Below are 23,185 nucleotides of genomic sequence, written 5' to 3' on the forward strand. Positions count from 1 at the left end.
TTTTTTTAAGGTAAATCCCCTTATTCCGAATAGGATTCCTCGCAAGAAAAGGGAAAAGTTGACAACTATGGCCCAGAGGTTGGTGATAATGGCTGAACCTTATCAACTCATGCAGCTGCATGGAAGGATGTTACAGGCTGACTGAGTTAATTTTCCTCCCTTATCTTTATGCTTGGGCCAGATTGAGTATTTCTGTTATGGTTCCCTGATTGCATTTTGATTGACAAATAGTTGTCTAGGTACAAACTTGAAGGAAAAAACATAGTTTACTTGTGGATCTTAATTGCTTAATTGCAAAATAAAGATGTGCTTTAGTAAAAAAAAAGCATTAGTACTTATTTCATTAACATGGTAAAAGCATAGAATTGTAGAATTTGCTGTTCTGGAGGGTCGGACATGAGGCAATGGCTTCAAGTCACAAGAAAGGAGATTCCGACTAAACATCCGCAAAAATGGCAAGAGCTGTTCAGCAGTGGAACAGACTCCCATGAGAGGCGATGGACGCTCTTTCCTTGGAGGTTTTTAAGCAGAGGTTGGATGGTCAGGGATTCTTCAGATGCGGTTCTTGCATTGCAGAGGGTTGGACCAGATGACTCGTGGGTCCCTTCCAGTTCTGAGATTCTAGGAGGTTGCTGCCGGCAGCCGATGCCAAGAAGCCGAATTGCAGTTGTTGGAAGTAGAAGCGAATCTTGCTCAGCTTTTGGATTTTCTCCTCCGTGTCCTTTCGGTGGCGATTCAGGAACCTGCACAACTTGCTCAGCCCCCTTTCTGGGTCTTCTTGGTAGATGTGCTGGAGCATGGAAAGGCAGACATTGTGCAGCGCCAAGGTTTTTGCAGAGGGCTCAGAGAGGAGCTTCTGCGACAGGAGGGGTTGCAGGGAGGCGTAGGACCGTATGTTGGAGTAGGCAATGACTGTCCTTCTCTCCATCACAGGGTTAACCTCCAAGACAGTACACAAATCCTTCAGGGCCTTGGCGCAGTCGTCGGCCCGAGTGTCGTTCAGGTCGCCCCAGCGATATGTGTCGTCCAGGCTTTTCAGCGTGTAGCTGGGCAACTCTGGGACCTTCTCCTTAATGAGGGGCAAGGCATCGATGAAACCAAAGATGGAGGCTTCAAATCTTTCCTCCTTGTTGATAGCTTGCAGGGCGCCAACCAGGGCTGGGAGATGGTCCACAGACCAGATGTCGTACCCCACCAAAATGGGCAGGGAGAGGGAGCAGACGTAGTCAAAGAACCCCTCCAGCCCAGTCTCAGAGAATTTGCTTCTTGCGTCTCCGCCAGAGGAAGGCAACAGCGGCCGGATCATGACAGAGCAGCAGTATTCTTCTTCTGCTAGGGCAACCAGGTGCAGGATGTCACCCGCTGAAAGAGCAGTGAGAGGAGGTTAGTCCAGATTGAGCACAGAGGCATGCACATCACAAATACAGTGGTTAGGTTGGCCACAACTAGAGTCAGGGCTTTTTCGGCTGTGGCTCCAATCTGGTGGAACGCTCTGTCACAAGAAACCAGGGCCCTGCAGGACATGACATCTTTCCGCAGGGCCTGCAAGACGGAGCTGTTCTGCCAGACCTTTGGTCAGGGTTCAGTCTGACTCCCTCTCCCCTTTCATAAGAACTTGCATGAAAGTGGCCTCCCAATTTTTCTCACAGGCCCATATAATTTCAGCACAAACAGTTGGGCCTGGTGAGCATTTAAGGTCCCCAACCCTAATCTGTGGGTTGCCATCTGATTGGATTTTATTCTGATCCTGATCTGATTTGAGGATGTATTTTAATTGTCTGATTTTATGTTAATGTATTATACATTTGATGCTAGCCGCTCTGAGCCCGGCTTCGGCTGGGGAGGGCAGGATATAAATAAAATTATTATTATTATTATTATTATTATTATTATTATTATTATTATTATTATTACCTCGGGTTAAGAACTTAATTCATTCCGGAGGTCCGTTCTTAACCTGAAACTGTTCTTAACCTGAGGTACCACTTTGGCTAATGGGGCCTCCCGCTGCCTCCATGCAATTTCTGTTCTCATCCTGGAAGCAAAGTTCTTAACACAAGGTACTATTTCTGGGTTAGCAGAGTCTGTAAGCATCTTTAACCCGAGATACCACTGTAAATAAATATTACTCAAGGGCCATCAGGTTATTTCAGGCAAGAAGCCAGGCCAAATGGGTTACTGATTTATTTATTATCATTTATTTACTGCATTTATACCCCACCTTCTTTTCTTCATGGTTCTCCCCCCGTCTCATTTAATCCCACACAACAACCCTATGAGGTAGGTTGGGCTGAGAGGCAGGGACTAACCCAAAGTCATCCAGAAAGCTTCATGGCTGAGTTGGGGTTCAGTGGCAAACCGCCTCCAACTATGGCATAAGGAAAGTCAATAGAGAAAAGTCTTTCCCCCTCTCTCAAAACATGAATTAATGGATGATGATGATGATAATAATAATAATTTATTATTTATACCCCGCCCATCTGGCTGAGTTTCCCCAGCCACTCTGGGCGGCTTCCAACAGAACACTAAAATACAATAACCTATTAAACATTAAAAGCTTCCCTAAACAGGGCTGCCTTCAGATGTCTTCTAAAAGTCTGGTAGTTGTTTTTCTCTTTGAAGTGGAATGCTGAAAGATTCAGGACAGAGAAACGAAGTCCTCCTTCGTACGGCACAGATTCAGATTGTGGCACTTGCATCCTCAGGAGGCAGGGATGGTCACCCATTTCAGTGCCTTTTAAAGAGAACTGGACAAATGCACGGAGGGGGAGGGGGCTGCCAATGGCTACTAGCCAGGATGCCTCTGGCGCTGTGGGTTAAACCACAGAGCCTAGGACTTGCCGATCAGAAGGTCAGCGGTTCAAATCCCCGTGATGGGGTGAGCTCCCGTTGCTCGGTCCCTGCTCCTGCCAACCTAGCAGTTCGAAAGCACGTCAAAGTGCAAGTAGATAAATAGGTACTGCTCCAGTGGGAAGGTAAACGGCGTTTCCATGCGTTGCTCTGGTTTGCCAGAAGCGGCTTAGTCATGTTGGCCACATGACCCGGAAGCTGTACGCTGGCTCCCTCAGCCAGTAAAGAGAGATGAGCGCCGCAACCCCAAAGTCGGCCATGACTGGATCTAATGGTCAGGGGTCCCTTTACCTTTAGGATGCCTCTGCTCTATCTCTAGTGTTGGAAGCAGTGATGTTTCTGAATCCCAGCTGCTGGAAAGAGCAGGAGGGGAGAGTTGCTCTTGGGCTCAAATTCTGCTTGCAGGTTTCCCACAGGCATCTAGTTGGCCACTGTGAGAACAGAATGCTGGACTGGATGGGACACTGGCTTGACGCAGCAGGCTCTTACGTTCTAGGTAGCCATATGCCATTGATAGACTGACCTATTCCTCCCGAGCTTTAAGGGTATTTTTAGAAGGCAACGCCAGGGTGTGTGTGTGAGAGCATCTGATCTCCTTCCGCTTCCCTACAAACATATTCACTGTGGTTATCTGGTTTGCTCAGAGGCCAATCAGCGGGTGTCATGAATCTGTGCTCCTGCATCTTTTAAGTGCCTTGCAATACCCTTGCTCCTCCCCCCTTAGAAACCACCTGAGTTAGTGACCATCAGCATACCTTGTAGCTAGAAAGACCATAGGTAAGCTCAGATCACCACCATGCATTTAAAGCGCCCTTATACCTCTTTATTAATCCAGAATGTGGCAGCTACAGTAGATTGGTGACTGAGACTGCAATGCGCTCTACGTGGGGCTACCTTTGAAGGTGACCCGGAAACTACAACTAATCCAGAATGCGGTAGCTAAACTGGTGACTGGGAGCAGCCGCTGAGACCATATAACACCGGTCCTGAAAGATCTTCATTGGCTCCCAGTACGTTTCCGAGCACAATTCAAAGTGTTGGTGCTGACCTTTCAAGCCCTAAACGGCCTCAGCCCTGTATACCTGAAGGAGCGTCTCCACCCCCATCGTCCAGGCCGGACACTGAGGTCAAGCGCTGAGGGCCTTCCGGTGGTTCCCTCGCTGCAAGAAGTGAGGTTACAGGGAACCAGGCAGAGGGCCTTCTCGGTAGTGGCGCCTGCCCTGTGGAACGCCCTCCCAGCAGATGTCAAGGCAATAAACAACTATTTTACCTTTGAAAGATAACTGAAGACAACAGGATTCCCTGTTTAGGGAAGTTTTTTTTATGTCTGATGCTGTATTGTTTTTAACATTCAATTGGAAGCCGCCCAGAGTGGCTGGGGAAACCCAGCCAGATGGGCAGGGTATAAATAATAAATTATTATTATATTATTATTTAACTATTTCGTAAAATTTACACACTGCTTGATTGGAGGAAACCTCAAAGGGCCTTACGAAAATACTTTAGCGCTAGCTGCAGTCCCCAAAGTATCTTCAAGGGCAGTCCCACGTAAAGAACATCACAGTAATCTAACCATAAGGTGGCCAGGCTATCCCTTTCCACAAAGTTGGGGAAAGGGGCTCCCAATGTCGGAGCACCCCAGACTTTCAAGGGTATGTGCATGACAAACACACCCACCTGCCGGAACAGGCCACCTGCCACAGGACCTGAGTCTTGTCAGGATTCTACTTGCCCTGACTGAGCCTCCAAGTCAAGGTGGGTTTGTGGCATCATCAGGTACTTGTGGATTTCCCCTGTGACACCTGGCTAGGCACCACTGGAAAACAGAAGGCTGATCTGATCTGATAGCAGCTTGTGCTCTCATTGGAATGTATGTTGGAAGAAGAAAACGTTGGTAGCATCTTCCCTGCTGGAAGGAGGGCAGCAGGTGAGCAGCCCCTTTCCCGATGCCCCTCTAATACGCCAGCCTCTCCCTTCACTCCCAGGTAGGGATAGGAACATATGCCAATTTTGGTTTCTCTCGGTTTCTCTTTTTCCAGTCTTAGGTTTGGTTCTCCACAATTCCACATCAGTTTGTAGTTTTTTTAAAAAGACAAACTCCTCATGAAAAGCCACCAACATTTTAGTTCAAATCTCTCCTCATCTACACATTTGTGTGCAGAGTTTTGTCCAATCTGCACATTTCTGCAAACCAGTTTTCCCTAATATAAGACTTTCTTGTAGCGGCTATTGATACAGTTGATCATAATATCCTTCGGGACCATCTAGAGGAGCTGGGGGCACTGCTATACAGTGGTTCTACTCCTTCCTCCTAGGCCGTGTCCAAAAAGTGGTGGTGGGGGATGAGTGTTCAGACCCCTGGGCCCTCACTTGTGGGGTGCCTCAGGGTTCTGTCCTCTCCCCCATGCTTTTTAATATCTACATGAAACCACTTGGAGAGATCATCAGGGGGTTTGGGCTGGGTGTCCATCAATATGCAGATGATACCCAGCTCTACCTTTCTTTTAAATCGGAACCAGTGAAGGCAGTGAAGGTCCTGTGTGAGTGTCTGGAGGCGGTTGGAGGATGTATGGCAGATAATGGATTGAGGTTGAATCCTGATAAGACAGAAGTACTGTTCTTGGGGGACAGGGGCGGGCTGGTGTGGAGGACTCCCTGGTCCTGAATGGGGTAACTGTGCCCCTGAAGGACCAGGTGCGTAGCCTGGGAGTAATTTTGGACTCACAGCTGTCCATGGAAGCACAGGTCAATTCTGTGTCCAGGGCAGCTGTCTAGCAGCTCCATCTGGTACGCAGGCTGAGACCCAACCTGCCCGCAGACTGTCTTGCCAGAGTAGTGCATGGTTTAGTTATCTCCTGCTTGGTCTACTGCAATGCACTCTACGTGGGGCTACCTTTGAAGGTGACCCGGAAACTACAACTAATCCAGAATGCAGCAGCTAGACTGGTGACTGGGAGTGCTTGCCGAGACCACATAACACCGGTCCTGAAAGACCTACATTGGCTCCCAGTACGTTTCCGAGCACAATTCAAAGTGTTGGTGCTGACCTTTAAAGCCCTAAACGGCCCCGGTCCTGTATACCTGAAGAAGTGTCTCCACCCCCATCGTCCAGCCCGGACACTGAGGACCAGTGCCAAGGACCTTCTGGCAGTTCCCTTGCTGTGAGAAGTGAGGTTCCAGGGAACCAGGCAGAGAGCCTTCTCGGTGGTGGTGCCCGCCCTGTGGAATGCCCTCCCATCAGATGTAAAAGAGATAAACAACTACCTGACATTTAGAAGACATCTGAAGGCAGCTCTGTTTAGGGAAGTTTTTAATGTGTGACATTTTAATGTATTTTTAATCTTTGTTGGAAGCCACCCAGAGTGGCTGGGGAGACCCAGCCAGATGGGTGGGGTGCAAATAATAAATTATTATTATTATATATCCTTTTTAGCAATGTATGTGTGTTTTTATGCACACTTTACCCTGGGATATGCAATTTTGTGCACGTGACTTGGCTGGATAACTGCACTGCGAAATTCAGACTGTGCAGAAGCGCAGACTTTGCAGGATGGCTGGGTTTCGTTTTATGCATTGTTTTGGAAATTGCAAACCAAGTAGATTTGCCTTCAAATGCAAACCGAACTGAATTTCTCCCCCACCCCTTCTTCCCAAGCGATAATTTTGCAGTATCTGATTTCAAAAGTGGCTCTCAGCCCCTTACGTAGAAGCTTCAGGTCGAAGAACACCATGGTCCCTTGCCCCAACTGAAATTCCTGCCTCAGGCATTCTTCCTGGCTATTCTGTGATCTGTTCCTGATGTCCCGTAGCAAGCTAGATTCCTGGCGAGAAGACAGACAAGTGGGGGGGGGACACTTCAGAGATTATGGGCCACTGACTCACCTCCCTCCCCCAGCCACAACCACTGCAACCCCGACCCAGAAAAAAGAGCACTGTGACAACTTAAAAGACTAACAAGATTTTATTTGCAGAATCACAGAACTGTCGAGAAGGAAGATACGCCCAAGCAAGGCCAGATTTAGGTTTGATGAGGCCCTAGGCTACTGAAGGTAATGGGGTCCTTTATATGTCCAGCTGTCCTTTGTCAACAACAAATTGCTGCTGTTTTTTGTGTTGGATATATTCTATATGGTAATTTATGGACCTAATAGGTATCTAAAGCCATTTGCACATAACAAAATATGTATTTTATCAAAGCAATTGTTGAACTGAAATACAATTAGGAAGTATGTTAACAGTGAAATACAATTAAGAAGTACATTTTGGGAGGGCCCCAAGAGAGTGGGGCCCTAAGCTATAGCTTGTTTAGCTTATACATAAATCTGGCCCTGCCCCCAAAGGTCATCTGGTCCAAACCCCTAGGAATTGCAGGAAAAATGTCACGAGTAAGATTTTTGTATTCAAACATCACCTTTCGGCTGATTTACAAAGTGGACCATTAAGGTGATTCCTCCTCATTCTGGGGAAAAGTGACAAATGGTGCCGCAGGGTTCTGTCCTGGGCCCGTTGTTGTTAAACATCTTTATAAATGACTTGGATGAAGGAATTGAGGGGGTGCTCATCAAACTTGCAGGTGACAGCAACCTGGGAAGGGTAGTCAATGCCGCAGAAGACAGACTCTGGATTCATAGATTGGAGACCTGGACTTAAACTTGCAAAATGAATTTCAATGGGTACAAATGTTCTGCACTTAGGCAGGAGGAACCAGATGCACAAATATATGATGGAGGGACACCTGGCTTACTAGCAGTACATGTGAAAAGGATCCAGGGGTCTTGGGAGACCACAAGCTTTGCATGAATGAACAGTGTGATGCAGCAGCAAAAATGGGGAATTCTATTGTAGGCTAGTGCCCAGATCAAGGCAAGGAACAGTTCCACTCTAGTCCACACCTGGAATACTGTGTCCAATTCTGGGCACCACAATTTAAGAAGGATGTTGACAAGCTGGAACATGTGCAGAGGAGGGCAGCCAAGATGATCAAGGGTCTGGAAATTGAGCCTTATGAGGAGTGGTTGAAGGAGCGGGGTATATTTAGCCTGGAAAAGAGGAGACTGAAAGGAAATATGATAGGCATCTTCAAATATTTCAAGGCTTGTCACATGGAGGATAGAACAAGCTTGTTTTCTCCTGCTCTGGAGGGTAGGACTCAAACCAGGGCCGGATTTAGGTTTGATGAGGCCCTAAGCTACTGAAGATAATGGGGCCCTTTATATGTCCAGCTGTCCTTTGTCAACAACAAATTGTTGCTGGTTTTTCCTGTGTTGAACATATGCTCTTTGGTAATTTATGGACCTAATAGGTAACTAAAGCCATTTGCACATATCAAAATATGTATTTTATCCAAGTAATTGTTGAACTGAAATACAATTAAGTAGAAGTATATTAATAGTGAAATACAATTAAGAAGAAGTTTATTTTTGAGGGGGCAAGAGAGTGGGGCCCTAAGCTATAGCTTGTTTAGCTTATACGTAAATCCGTCACTGACTCAAACCCATGGCTTCAAGTTACAAGAAGGGATATTCTGGTTAAACATCAGGAGGAACTTTCTGACAGTGAGAGCTGTTTGACAGTGTAACAATTTCCCTCAGGAGGTGGTGGACTCTCCTTCCTTGGAGGTTTTTAAGCAGAGGTTGGCTGGCCATCTGTCTTGGATACTTTAGCTGAGATTCCTACATTGCAGGGGGTTGGACTAGATGACCCGTGGGGTCCCTTCCAACTCTGCAATTCTACGAACATCGAAGGTTTGCTTCGCTGCGCCTATGTCACAATCAGGTGCAAGAAAAGGATTGCTCTTTTATTATTCTGTATAGGTGAAAAGGGCCACCAACGTGCTGTGAGACCACGGCCTTCACAAGGGACTCCGTTGTCCAGAAGGCAGTGAGGAGGGCACCATGCGACAGCGTGGCAGCACCTGGGTCTCTGCACTCACCACAGATTCGTCGTCGGTGATTTCGTCTCCCGAGGAAATGCTCACAGGAGCATCACCTGCAAGAGAAAAGCCGGACATCCAATGAAGGCTAGCCTTCTGCGCTGCCCTTTCCCAATGCCAAGTTGCTCCTAGTATCAAAAAGCACTTTCTAATGTTAAGTTTCAATATACAATGGTACCTCGGGTACAGACGCTTCAGGTTACAGACGATCCAGGTTACAGACTCCACTAACCCAGAAATAGTACCTCAGGTTAAGAACTTTGCTTCAGGATGAGAACAGAAATTGCGAGGCAACAGCAGGAGGCCCCATTAGCTAAAGTGGTACCTCAAGTTAAGAACAGTTTCAGGTTAAGAACGGACCTCCGGAATGAATTAAGTTCTTAACCTAAGGTACCACTGTACACACAAACAAACACATTTTTATTTTTGGACGAGGCACACTTCTCTCACAGCTGGCTCCAGTTTAAAAGAGGCATTCCTGCCTTTCTTTCAGGTAATGCTTCTTCCGAGATTTGTGTATGTACCTGTATTAAAAATATATACAGTGGTATCTCGGGTTAAGAACTTAATTCGTTCCAGAGGTCCGTTCTTAACCTGAAACTGTCCTTAACCTGAAGCACCACTTTAGCTAATGGGGCCTCCCGCTGCCGCCGCACAATTTCTGTTCTTATGCTGAAGCAAAGTTCTTAACCCGAGGTACTATTTCTGGGTTAGCGGAGTCTGTAACCTGAAGCGTATGTAACCTGAGGTACCACTGTATTTTTGAAAACCTGTTTGATTGTTGGTGCTTTTTAATCAATAGAGAAGGTTTCAATCCACTACATGACCTGACTGATTAAACGAGGGGTAGGGAGACCGCATCCCTCCAGAGGCTGTTAGATTTTAATGGTCAGGGATGTGGGTGGGAGTTGTAGTTCAACGACATTTGCAGGGCACCAGGTTCCTCACACTTGGTGGCCAAGTGGTTCAGGCGATGGATTAGAAATCCACTGGGATCTTGCCCCACGGGTTCAAATCCTGCTGGCGACATACCAATGTTACTATTTGAGAGCTAGCATGGTGTAGTAGTTGGTCAGACGATGACCGGGGAGAGACCAGGGTTCAAGTCCCTACTCAGCCATGAAGCTCACTGGGTAACCTGAGGCCAGTCCCTGCCCTTCAGCCTAAGAATGGGGAGGTGGGGAGCTCCTTGGCGAAAAAGGTGGGATATGAATGCCACAGAAAAATAAAAATACATGGATTAAACAATTCAGCCTTCTTTAGGCTGTCGATTTCACAATGAGAAGCTCACTTCTCACGATGAGAAGCCATTAGTATCCTGCCCCTCTCAAAAAAGATATCAAAAATGTGTGACTGGGTCTTAAGAATCCCTGAGTAAAACAGCAGCTTCTGTCTGTACCTGGCTCAGACAGCTCTGGGTCAGACATGGGGGGGCACTTTGAGCTGTCCATGCCTTCTCCTCCCTTGTCCCTGCTCCCTGTGGAAGGGGAGCATCCTGGAGATTGAGAACTGGTCCAAGTTTGTTCCAGCCTCCTGTTGCTAGGCAGCTGCCTGGATCTGGCACCACCATCATCATCATGTTCCATTTTCACCACTTTTGTAGGGGTCTGGACAGCCCTTTCCAGGTAGGCATAGTTCCTCTTTGCTGGCGACTTCGGGAGGTGGCCCTGGGAGACAAGAGCACGGAATAGGATGATATGGCCATTAATTAATTAATTCCTTTGTGCAGCGAAAGCCACTACAAAGTGAGATACAAAAAAACCCCCAAAACCACACATACAAAAATATTACGCAGTTAAAATAATCGTTAAAGTTAGACATTCCATCTAATAAAAATTTGCTCTTCTGAAGAATTCAACTTAGGCCCACAAATATTTCTCATTGAAAATGCCACTCTAAAGACAATGCAGGCCATCTTCTTCAGAAATGTTAAGGCGACCTGTCCCCTAATAAAAAATGAACCAAATTCCCCCTTGATCTTACAGCTGAGAGGTTTTAATCTTTGAACACAGTTGCATTTACTACTATATTATTAATACTACTACTTTGGGCTCTTTGCATTTTTGTAGGGAAAAGAAATGAGTGATTCTGAGACATTTGAATTTAAAAGAAATATTGTTTAACAGAAAGTGGAGAAGATGGATGCTATCATGGAGTGCATATCTTAAATAACTTATTGATGTAACTGGAAGATGGAAAATCGGAAGTCTGTTTTATTTTTATTTGTTTCTTTTTCTTTTCTCCCCCCCCCTTCCTTTCTTCTTCCTGCTTCTTTCTTTTTATCCCTTCCCCCTTCTCTTCTTCATTTTCTGTTCTTATATCTTTCAAGTCCTATGTCTGGGATCTTTATTAGTGTCCAGGGACTGCATGCCATGGAAAATAGTTGATGGAGGACGCTGGATGAGAAACTGGGAAGTGCCGGTTTCCCAGGGTGAGAGATGAGAGAACTACTTTTAAGAGAGGGCTCCGTATTCTATTTTTACTTTTGGTAGCTGTTTCTGTTTTTTATTTACATTCGTTTTCTATACCTTACTGTATCACAACAAAACTTTAATAAAAATCTTAACTGATTTTAACAAAATCAGGTATTGGACACAGGATAATAAATCAGTACAGAATATGGTTGAGAAGTATTGGAAGTATAGATGAGCCCTCTGATTCTTCCACATCATACAGTGTTGCCATAAAATCCAGACGCAAACGTTATTGAGCTTTGGGGGGGGTGGGGGGGTTGGCCTGAAGCTGTTGAGCTTTAAAGCTAATTTAAAGAAAGTTGCCCAAACCGACACTGCCGACAAGGGTTGCCATCCGACTGGCATTTTTGCAATTTCCACCCGGAAACTGCTTCCAACTGCAGTATTATGCGTATGTCCAGGGACGTGGGTGGCGCTGTGGTCTAAACCACAGAGCCTAGGGCTTGCTGATCAGAAGGTCGGCGGTTCGAATCCCTGTGAGCTCCCATTGTTCAGTCCCAGCTCCTGGCCCACTTAACAGTTCGAAAGCACGTCAAGTGCAAGTAGATAAATAGGTACCGCTGCAGCGGGAAGGTAAACGGCGTTTCCGTGCGCTGCTCTGGTTCGCCAGAAGCGGCTTAGTCATGCTGGCCACATCATCTGGAAGCTGTCTGCAGACAAACGCCGGCTCCCTCAGCCTATAGCGCAAGATGAGCGCACAACCCCAGAACCATCTGCGACTGGACCTAACGGTCAGGGGTACCTTTACCTTTACCAGGAAATTCCAGACGTATGCATTACCCCACATTTTTACTGTTCCAATCTCTCTCTCTCTCTCTCTCTCTCTCTCACACACACACACACACACACACACACACCTAGAAGGAAGCCCCCTTCCCACATTCGTCACAACCAGAGAATGCAGGACAGCGGAGGAGGAACAGAGGGAGGGGAATTGTGCTTTCTGACTTACCAGATTACTGGTGCTTGCGCTGCTGCTGCTACTGGGGCTATCTGGGTCGCTGGCATCTGTCTTTCTGGCCACCACATTAAGGCGATGGCGGGGAGGCTGTTTTTCACACCCTCTCTGCGGATGGGTAATGCAAACAGTTTTATGAGTGTTTTAATAGAGAAAACTCCCTCTATTATCACATGAATACTCTGAAGTTAACTATTTGTGGTAGTGTTTATAATAAAACAGTAGCAAGGTGAAGGCTCCACTCCCTCCCACCCCAGAGGTCCAAAATGTGAGGAGTCACTTCCAATGTGTGTATCTAATTGTGTTCTGAACACTCTGTGAAGGTTTCCACAGTGAGGCACAAAATCTTAGTTCACGACACACACTGTTTACAGAGGATTTTAAGCAGCCCAATTTGATGGCAGACGAAGACTCTCTTGTTCCAACAGGCTTTTGGAAACTGCCTGTTTTTAAGGAAAGGACTGGTGTTGGGGTGTTTTTATTGCAAAGATCTGTATATCTTAATAGACACACAAGCGCACACTGTTTTTAAGGATGTTCCCCTCCCCAGTTTTTAGCTGTTTCTGTTTTATCTGTGAGCTGCCTTTGACTAGATGACTGAAAATACTCGGAGTCGAGAGTGGATTTCATGCTCTTTCTTCATAGTAGATTTCAGCTCTTTATTCATGCTCTTTATTCAGTGGTGAGGAGGAATGGAAGTTCCCCCACAATATCTGCTTTATACACATTATTTACACAATGGGCCCCACGTGATTGGCTAATTCCGGGATTCACCTGTAGGCCAATCAGGTTGCGGATTCACTTCCACTAGAGCTGGATTGGGTGGCTCCTGTGGACCAATCAGACTGCTGCATTCTGTATCCTATTGTTCTAGGACTGCTGCATTCTGAATCCTATTGTTCTAGGACCAATCAGACTGCTGCATTTTGGATCCTATTGTTCTAGGACCAATCAGACTGCTGCATTTTGGATCCTATTATTCTAGGACCAATCAGACTGCTGCATTTTGGATCCTATTATTCTAGGACCAATCAGACTGCTGCATTTTGGATCCTATTATTCTAGGACCAATCAGACTGCTGCATTTTGGATCCTATTGTTCTAGGACCAATCAGACTGCTGCAATCTGAATCCTATTGTTCTAGGACCAATCAGACTGCTGCATTCTGAATCCTATTGTTCTAGGACCAATCAGACTGCTGCATTTTGGATCCTATTCAACTCAGTCATGACAATGACCCTCAGGGGCTCTTCCAACTCTAGAATTCTAATTCTATGACCATATTTTCCAAGCCATTCAGCCCCTGCTAGGATTTCACTTCCGCTCAAAGATTCGAAAGCAAGTTGCCCTGCCTATCTAACCCCATTCGCTATCCAATGGTTGAACTGTCAGCTTCTCCCTTGAACTCTCTCTTTTCTCTCCTGCGTGGCTTTTCTGAAAATATCCCTCATATGTGCAGCTGGAGTTTGTCAATATGGAGACGACAGTTCAAGATGAATATCAGAGACGGAGGAACCTTCAGTCCTCCAGAATTTGTAGGGCCACAACTCCCATCATCCTTAGCCATGAGCCATGCCGCCTGGGACTGATGGGAACTGGAGTCCAGTAGCGTCTGGAGGCTCACTTGTTCGCCAGTCCCAATGTATGCGAAAGCATCTCTCACCTGGTTGGGTGCAGTTTCCGGTCCACCTGGGACAGCTTCTAAAAAAGAGTGAGGCATTATGAATTAGAAAATGGAGCAAACTGGTCTGTTCCTATTCAGAGACAGAATCACCAAGTATTTCAATCCTGCAGCCATTACTGGCATATCTCTGTTAGTTTTCCATCTTCCTACACAAAACGTTAAGGAATGTGTTTCACTTTGAAACTTTACTATTCTATAAAACTGACCATCCTTGCACCAGAAAGCGTTAATGAAAAGACCTTCTTAACTTTTGCCTGTCAATCATCCTTATTGTTCTATATAATCATAAATCCTACGGACACTGGACTTAATGGTCTTATGAGCGGCACTTTTTGAGATGGGTCATGAGCATTCCTTCACCTGTGGTTCTGGGAGCCCCTCCTGCTCATTCTGTTGATGGGGTCTCTAGACTTCCACCCTGAAGCCTACCAGCTAAACAACTCTCCTTTACTCAAAAGTTTGTCACAGTGATGGCCACATACAAAAAGTATGACCTCTTACAATCTGTGCAAATCTGTCACACAAAAAGTGGGCAGCAGCTGCACAGATCTTTTTGTTCTGCCTATCTGGAGATGAGCTGCAGAAAGTATTCAAACTAGATACTATGAAAGCTGAAATCTCTCTGCACATGAGCTACGACAGTCAGTATGTTGAGAGCTTCTGACTGGCGGGTGTGTAAGAGGAAACACCAACAAGGTGGCTCTGATTATTTCTTTGGTCTGGCAAAGAACCAGTTTAGAAGTCCTGCCCTGGTGCCACCACTGGGCCTAGGCCACTGGTCTGCCACTGGGCTCACTTCCTCTCCTACCCAGTCACACCAGCCAGTCATTGCTCTTCAAGACTCTCACCTCTGGCCTTTGTCACTCTTTCATACAGAGCCTGGAGCTGGGACTTGACCTCTGCAAAGTCCCTCGCTTGGATCTGGAAATTGACAACTGGTGGCTGGTTATCTCTGAGCTTCTCCAATGAACTTTTGATGTAGGGTTGCATCTCCAAGACCACCTGGTCAGAGGCGTAGAGCTGCATCTTCTCCACCAGCTGCTCGCTGGACGCCATCCTCTTGACCAGGCCTTCCACGTCCTTGAGCATCCTCTCTACATCCTTGACTTGTTGCTGGTGCTGGTCCTCCACTTCTGCAAGGAACTTGGCCTCCTTTTCTTGCAGCACCTTCACCATCTTGGCAATCTGTTGCTGGATCAGCTCCCTCGTCTCGTTCCTCGTCTTCTCCATGCTTGCCACCAGCTCCTGGAGGCTGCGGTAGGTTTCACTGTGGTTGCTTTTCTTGAGCTCTCTTTGCATGCTCTGCAGCTCGTTTTGCATGCGCTTGATTTCGTCCTGTATTTCGCAGTGCTGGCTCTGGTGTTTGCTGTCCAGCGTAACGCAAACCACGCACATGGGCCGCTTACACTCATTGCAATAGACTCTGTAAATCAAACGCCATTGGCTTTGTTATTGGGACCGCGGCTCATAGTTATTATTATTATTATTATTAATAGTTTTTTCATTATGATTATTTTAAATTCTAGTAACACCGAAAATTAGTTCTTTTTAAAAAGATAAAGCTAAAGGTAAAGGGACCCCTGACCAATAGGTCCAGTCGTGACTGACTCTGGGGTTGCGGTGCTCATCTCGCTTTATTGGCTGAGGGAGCCGGCGTACAGCTTCCGGGTCATGTGGCCAGCATGACTAAGCCGCTTCTGGCGAACCAGAGCAGCGCACGGAAATGCCGTTTACCTTCCCGCCGGAGTGGCACCTATTTATCTACTTGCACTTTGACGTGATTTCGAACTGCTAGGTTGGCAGGAGCTGGGACCAAACAACAGGAGCTCACCCCTTCGCAGGGATTTGAACCGCCCACCTTCTGATTGGCAAGTTCTAGGCTCTGTAGTTTAACCCATAGTGCCACCTGTGTCCTTTTTAAAAAGATAAGTTGTCACAATTGCCAATACTGATGGCACTGAGTTGATCATAAAACATGTGGAGAGGGAAAGAATGTTTACTGAACCTGGACACTCACATAGACCTGCGGTACTGGCTCATTTTGATTGTATGTAATCTGTTCTGGGAGTATTTCTGGCTCAACCACAGGGCACGAATGCTCTAAATAAATACATGTAACCTGATGCTTCTATGCTGCTGTATTTGTATATAAAATAAAATTAGACCAGACAGTCAAAAAGGAAACCTCATCCCATCTGAATCCAGGAAGTTGGATTCCGTTGGAGGCAGTCCGCTGGATCAGGCCAATGGCCCATCTAGTCCAGCAACCTATTCTCACAGTGGCCAACCAGACACCCATGGTAGGAAACCCCCAAGCATTCAGGCAGAGGATGGGACAGTGGGCTCAACCCTGGCACTCAAAATAAGATCTCAGCAGAGCCGTCTTTCCTATTGGGCTTAGTGGTGCATTGTGCCAGGGTGCCGGCCTTTCAGGGGCGCCCCAGCGAGTGGGGGACCTGCGCGGCTTTGCCGGTGGCCTCCCCTTTCCCTGCACGCCTGCCAGCTGTGCCCCGTCAACCATATGGCTGGGGGGCGTGCAGCTTCCTTCCCAAGTCTTCGAGGGAGGAGATTGATCCCTGCAGAGGCTTGGGAAAAGGTCAACATCCCTGGAAATGGGGGGGAGGGCGAAGGGATCTTGGCACCATAGCGCAGGATATGCTTAAGACGGCCCTGGATCTCAGACTGAGAATGAAGCGCTAACGGACCACCTACCTTGCAGCATCGTTATTGTGGGTTTTTTTGGGACAGTTCATGACACTTTGCTTTCTGGTCTCTGCAAGGAACTTTGCGCTCGACATGCCCTGGAGATTCTTCAGTGTTTTGACTTCATGGAGGCTGTTCTTCTTGACTCTCTCGTGGTTTGTGAAACACACGCCATCGCAAAAGTGCCAGTCACATTCGGAACACCAGAACACCGCCTCTCTCTCAGAGCTACAGCTGCAGGCCAAATCTTGGCCTTGGCTGATCTTCTGGAAGATGCTCAGCTGGGACTGAAGGTTTGCAAAGAGCATGTTGCGCTTCAGTTCAGGGGGAGAGTATGGGGATCTGCATATGGCACAGTGACCACTGGGCTGGTTTTCTTCGAGGCATTGGGCGCACAGGTTGTGAAGGCATGGCAGGAGTTTGGGGCTCTGAACTTCCCCATGGCAACTCTCACACAAGAGGAACTGTAATTCACCCATCTCCTGTTGTGGAAAAACAAGGATAAGGGGCAATAGTTTGGATGATGTCCATTAAGCTTCAAGTAGGGATAGGAAAATGGGGTGGGGTGGGGGAATCATCAGCATTTTGTTGCAAATTCCTCCCAGCTTACACATTTCTGTATGACATTTTTTCTGTAACTGCACATTTTGGAAAGCAAAGGTGAATCTACATTGTCTATCAGAGATCCCACAAGCCCCACTTTGCAGCTGAATCTCCTGGCCCAGAACCGGCTTTTGTTGAAGTAGCCCAGGGGTTTAGGGGGCTGCTGATCTGGTACCAGCTCTTGGAGCTCATCCTCTAGCCAGAGGACATGGCTACCTACTACTTTGGAGAAGGGGAGCCTCTTCTGGCACTTGGCCTCTCAGCTGCCATGGTTGCCAAATGCACAACTGGCTCAAGCACAGATCAGGCTACAAGGTACACAATCCAGCAGTTGTATCAGAGCACTAAGGCACATGGCTGGGCATAAGATAAGATGCTGTCCCAACACCTTATATGCCCCCTGAGCTCTCCTTTTTACAGTTTCGCATTGAGGCAGGGCATGAATTATTATTTATAATGGAAACTATGTACTTAGCATTGCCTAACACAACTGCAAGAAGGCAGAATGAGTTAATAATTACTCATTTCCTGATAACTTTCAGCTTCCTGCTGAGTTAAGAAAAGGACCAAACCTAGATGAAGGTATTCTTGCAAGGACACACAAGAATGTAAGAATGTGGATCTAGCTCAGCATCCTCTTCTCAGGGTGGAAGACCAGATGCCTTTGTGAAAGCCACAAGTAGGACATGAGCATAACTCCCAGCCCCCTGTGACTGGTATGCAAAGTCTTACTGCCTCTAACAGCGGACATGAAAATGCCTTTTCCCAAAACACTTTTAGATTGGTCCTGGGTAAGACAGAGTATTTGCTGGTGACTGTGATATCGATTCTGTTCAGTGGCGTAGCGTGGGGGGTGCAGGGGGGGGCCAGCTGCACCGGGTGCAACATCTGGGGGTTAGGGTTAGGGGGCGCAAATCCACGGGTTAGGGGGCGCAAATTACTTGCCTTGCCCCGGGTGCTGACAACCCACGCTACGCCACTGATTCTGTTCAGAGCCTCTTAGGGACTCTGACCCCTCTTCACTTCCACCAAGCCCTGTATAACAGATGGAAGCCAATTTCATTTCCCTCAGTTTCTCACCCCCCCAATCTTAAATCCAGTTCTCCACATTTTGCAGGAATTTGTGGGTAGTTTTTTTTTTAAAAAAATTGTCATGAAAATTCACCAGCACTTTAGTGCAGTTTTCTCAGAATAAACACATCTGTAGATGCAGTCTTGACTAATGCACACATTTTTGCAAGCAATTCCTCCCAGCATAATGCATGCTTGCATTTCATTTTCACTGCTAAAATATAAATTTCTGTAAACATTGCAAAATTTGGACAACTGAAAATTTTAGAGGATAGCTTTGTTTTGGTTTGAATATTGTCCAGAAAACATTAACTTGGTAGATTTAGCTGTAAACAACAACAACAACTTATTATTTATATCCCGTCCATCTGGCTGGGTTTCCTTACTGAACCGAGTTTCTCCCCCCTGCCTGTCCTTAATTCTCTATATCTCCCCCCCTCCTTCGCTTTCACCCCCCCTCCTCTACTTTTAACACCCACCCAAGTTCCTATGTTAGAGCTTATCACTTGCAGGACCAGCGCCAGGGCCGGGGGGGGGGGTGCATCGGGGTCTCCTGCTGCCCACCCCCTTGCCTGTGCGCACTAAAATCCTTGAGCGTCTTCCTGGTCCTGCAGTTTCCCCCCTTCTCTCTCCCCCCCCCCGCTCCCTTTTCCCACCATGCAAAAGAAGGCAAGGGAATGGAGAGGGAGGAACAGCTCCCTCTGGGCTGCAGTAGCTTGAAAAGGAGGAGAGGGTGCACTGAGGACCCCCTAAAAGCTGGACCCCCTAAAAACTGATCGCTTGTCACGGCACGGAAGTGGGGCAAATCTGGAAAGAGCTTCCGAAGGATGCCTTGGCTGTAAATGCCCCCGAGAGTTTCCTGGTTCCCTGAAACTCAGCCGAGTCCTCCCAGGACAAGTCCAGGGTCTTACCTGGCTCTCGGAGAGGGACGCTGAGGTCCCCTGAGCCATGCTTGTCTTCCCACGAAGCTCTTCCCTCTTCCAGAGGAGCTCTTAACCGAGAAGGGAGGCTGCCCAGAAACGTCTGCTTTTTAGGTTTCGTTTTCACAGAAACGGAAAGTCTTCCTGATTGTTGTGTGCGCCCCTGGGCGTAGCCAGGATTTATGTTGGGGCATAACTGTCAGCTTTCAAATTTGAAAATAAGGGATCAGCAGCCTCGAAAATAAGGGATCAGCAATGAATTTCCTGCAATAAAGGGAAGGTTGGCAGCTATGTGTTAGGGGGGGGGGCGAAGATTTATTGGTGGGGGGACCAGAACGGAACTATCTGCAACACGACTGGTCCAGTGGCGTGGCGTGGGGGGTGCAGGGGGGGGCCCGGCCGCACTGGGCGCAACATCTGGGGGTTAGGGGTAGGGTTAGGGGGCGCAAATCCACGGGTTAGGGGGCGCAAATTACTTGCCTTGCCCCGGGCACTGACAACCCACGCTACACCACTGGACTGGTCAGTTAGTTAAGTACAGTGGTACCTCTGTTTAAGAACTTATTTCGTTCTGGAGGTCTGTTCTTAACCTGAAGCACCACTTTAGTTAATGGGGTCTCCCGCTGTGATTTCTGTTCTCATCCTGAAGCAAAGTTCTTAACCTGAGGTACTATTTCTGGGTTAGCGGAGTCCGTAACCTGAAGCGTCTGTAACCTGAAGCACCTGTAACCCGAGGTATCACTGTATTTGTACAGTGGTACCTCTGCTTAAGAACTTATTTCGTTCTGGAGGTCTGTTCTTAACCTGAAGCACCACTTTAGCTAATGGGGTCTCCCGCTGTGATTTCTGTTCTCATCCTGAAGCAAAGTTCTTAACCTGAGGTATTATTTCTGGGTTAGCGAAGTCCGTAACCTGAAGCGTCTGTAACCTGAAGCACCTCTAACCCGAGGTATCACTGTATTTGTACAGTGGTACCTCTGTTTAAGAACTTAATTTGTTCTGGAGGTCCGTTCTTAACCTGAAACTGTTCTTAACCTGAGGTACCACTTTAGCTAATGGGGCCTCCCACTGTGCCACTGCCACATGATTTCTGTTCTCATCCTGAAGCAAAGTTCTTAACCCAAGGTACTATTTCTGGGTTAGCGGAGTCTGTAACCTGAAGCGTATGTAACCCGAGGTACCACTGTATTTATTTCCTTGATTTAGTGGGGAGCTGCTCAAAATAGCTGCTTTATTTATCTTCCCTTAGCTTCTGTGCTGGCATTGCTGGTTCCTGTCCTGCCTGGCTACTTTCTCTCATCTTGCTGCAATTCGGTGTTAATAATTTCTCTGTTTCTGTTGCAAGAGGAAGATCACTTACCACAATGATTTATGAATACTGGGCACCATTCATTGCTGTTCCTCTTAAAATGCTACCTGAGAGTGTTGTTGTTGTTTGCATACTGCCCATAGCTGTCAACTTTTCCCTTTTCTTGCGAGGAATCCTATTCGGAATAAGGGAATTTCTCTTCAAAAGAGGGAAATGTTGACAGCTATGATACTGCCTATACCCACAGGTCTCAGGGTGGTGCACCACACAAAGTTACAATATGCAAAGCACAAAATACATAATAAAAATAAACAAAACATCGCGATGGCCTGAGGTGTTGCTCCATGGAACAGACTGTCTCAGAAGGTGGTGGGATGCCGTGGCAGCGGATCTCCTGATTCAGCAGGGGTTGGACTAGATGACCTTTGGAGAACCTTCCAACTCTAGGATACTATACTTTGCATGCCGGAGGCTTCGGTTCTTATCATCTCCTTTTAAAAGCAGGTAATGGGACAGGCCTTCTTCCTGAGACCCAACCGGCCTTGGCCCTAGGACATGTTTTCTACCTGCTCTGCATTCAGTGGCGTAGCGTGGGGGGTGCAGGGGGGCCCGGCCGCTCCGGGCGCAACATCTGGGGGTTAGGGTTAGGGGGCGCAAATCCATGGGTTAGGGGGCGCAAATCCATGGGTTAGGGGGTGCAAATTACTTGCCTTGCCCCGGGTGCTGACAACCCAAGCTACGCCACTGTCTGCATTTGATGAACCCCGAACTACAGTCCAGGTGTGGCAGCCACAGATAGGTTGTCATGAGGTGGCAGTTGGCAGAGACTGTGCGAGAAAAGAGCAAGTTCATAACCGGAGTCATTAAATGCAGAGAGCGAGGACAAGCCCAGGGGGCGGGGAAGGCTCACCACTTGTGCCTGAGATACCTACCCTGAGAAAGGCACCTCAGGGTGCGTGGCAGCAGCCCTCAAAGATGGAGCGGAGCCAGAGACTCCTCCTCCATCATAGAATCATAGCACTGGAGAGTTGGACCAAGGGCCATCCATTCTAGTCCAACCCCTTGCAAAACAGAAATCACGGCTAAAGAAACTCTAGCACAGGGGTAGGCAACCTAAGGCCCAGGGGCCGGATGCGGCCCAATCGCCTTCTCAATCCGGCCCGCGGACAGCCCGGGAATCAGCATGTTTTTACATGAGTAGAATGGGCCTGCCTGGTGTTTTTACATGAGTAGAATGTGTGCTTGTATTTAAAATGCATCTCTGGGTTTTCTGTGGGGCATAGGAATTCATTCATATTTTTTTTCAAAATATGGTCCAGCTCACCACATGGTCTGAGGGACGGTGGACCGGCCCATGGCTGAAAAAGGTTGCTGACCCATGCTCTAGCAGATCTCCTCCCCCACCCCACCTGTTTAAAATAAGGTTACCAATTTTTTTTCAATGAATCCGGGGACACTTTAAGTAAATACTACACGTTCGGGACATTGATGCTGCAGCGATGGTGGTGGCAGAGGGGTGGCTGCTGCCTTGACCTCAACCACTATGTTTCCCCTTCCTCCGAGGCTCCTATCTGCTTTCTCCATGAGCCTGGGCAGCCCCTCAGTTGTTGGTTCTTCGGTGGTAGTGGTGGTGGTGGTGGTGAAACGGTACGCAGTCAGGCATGGAAGGTGGAAGAGGGCCAAGAGCGGCATTCCTACTTGCGTGCAAGCAGGAGGGCCGGGGATCCCTCAGCTGGGAAGGGAGGCTTCCCATTGCCTGGGAGATCCCCATCCCCGCTCCTGCTTGCATGCAAGTAGGAGCTGAGAGCCAGTGTGGTGTAGTGGTTAAGAGCGGTAGTCTCGTAATCTGGTGAACCGGGTTCGCGTCTCCGCTCCTCCATATGCAGCTGCTGGGTGACCTTGGGCCAGTCACACTTCTCTGAAGTCTCTCAGCCCCACTCACCTCACAGAGTGTTTGTTGTGGGGGAGGAAGGGAAAGGAGAATGTTAGCCGCTTGGAGACTCCTTAGGGTAGTGATAAAGCGGGATATCAAATCCAAACTCTTCTTCTACTACTACTACTCCTATAGGCAGCATGAAGCTGAGTTGCTGGGGTCAGGGAAGGTGGAGGCATCCCGGGAGCTGCATCTTAGAGCCCCTGCACCACCATCATATGGGGACTTCTGAACAGCTCCTGAAGCCAGACAGAGCCAACTGCTCTGGGCTGCTGAGACTACCGCTGCTGCGTTTCCCAGGACGTTAGATGAAATCCAGGGACATTCCGGGGATGACATTTGTCCAGGGACATATTCACAAATCCGGGGACTGTCCCCGGGAAACGGGGACGTCTGGTAACCCTAGTTTCAAAACCTCCAAGGCAGGAGAGCCCACCACCTTCTGAGGGAGTCTGTTCCGCGGTTAAGCAGCTCGTACATCCTCCTTAGACTGAGGTGCCCAGAACTACTCACTTGGAGAAGCCAGATTGCTATTACAGTGTTAATGAGAAGGGATGGGCATGCCTTGCCCTGCCGGGGGCTGTGGGATCCCACTTCCCATGAGCGTACAACCACCCACCCCGGCATGGTCAACAACCAGGGAAGATGGGAGTTGGAGTCCTGCAACTCTAGAGTGTTCTCGCCCCTCCCTCACCGTCCTATAGTAAGTCAACCCCAAATGAGCAGGAAGGTGACTGGTGACTCAGA

At 47.8% G+C, this 23,185-nt stretch overlaps 1 protein-coding gene across 3 annotated transcripts; it reads right to left on the reverse strand.

Moving 5' to 3' along the window:
• Nucleotides 1-247: 247 nt before the first annotated feature.
• Nucleotides 248-19,464, reverse strand: LOC309377916 (protein PML-like). Of its 3 annotated transcripts, none has more exons than XM_081925592.1 (9): nucleotides 19,188-19,464; nucleotides 16,612-17,084; nucleotides 14,748-15,322; nucleotides 13,879-13,913; nucleotides 12,209-12,322; nucleotides 10,182-10,449; nucleotides 8,783-8,838; nucleotides 6,554-6,671; nucleotides 248-1,362 (listed from the first exon to the last, which is right to left on the reverse strand). In XM_081925592.1, exons 1-9 carry the CDS (start codon nucleotides 19,224-19,226, stop codon nucleotides 542-544), a joined length of 2,499 nt encoding a protein of 832 aa, XP_081781718.1. In that variant the 5' UTR covers nucleotides 19,227-19,464; the 3' UTR covers nucleotides 248-541. The 3 variants fall into 3 exon arrangements, with proteins under 3 accessions (XP_081781718.1, XP_081781717.1, XP_081781719.1); XM_081925591.1 differs by having other exon boundaries at nucleotides 13,879-13,916; nucleotides 19,188-19,463; XM_081925593.1 differs by lacking the exon at nucleotides 12,209-12,322 and having other exon boundaries at nucleotides 13,879-13,916.
• Nucleotides 19,465-23,185: the final 3,721 nt, after the last annotated feature.

Source organism: Podarcis melisellensis (genome assembly GCF_964234715.1).
Source record: "Podarcis melisellensis genome assembly, chromosome: 9".
In the NCBI taxonomy this organism is placed as follows: domain Eukaryota; kingdom Metazoa; phylum Chordata; class Lepidosauria; order Squamata; family Lacertidae; genus Podarcis; species Podarcis melisellensis.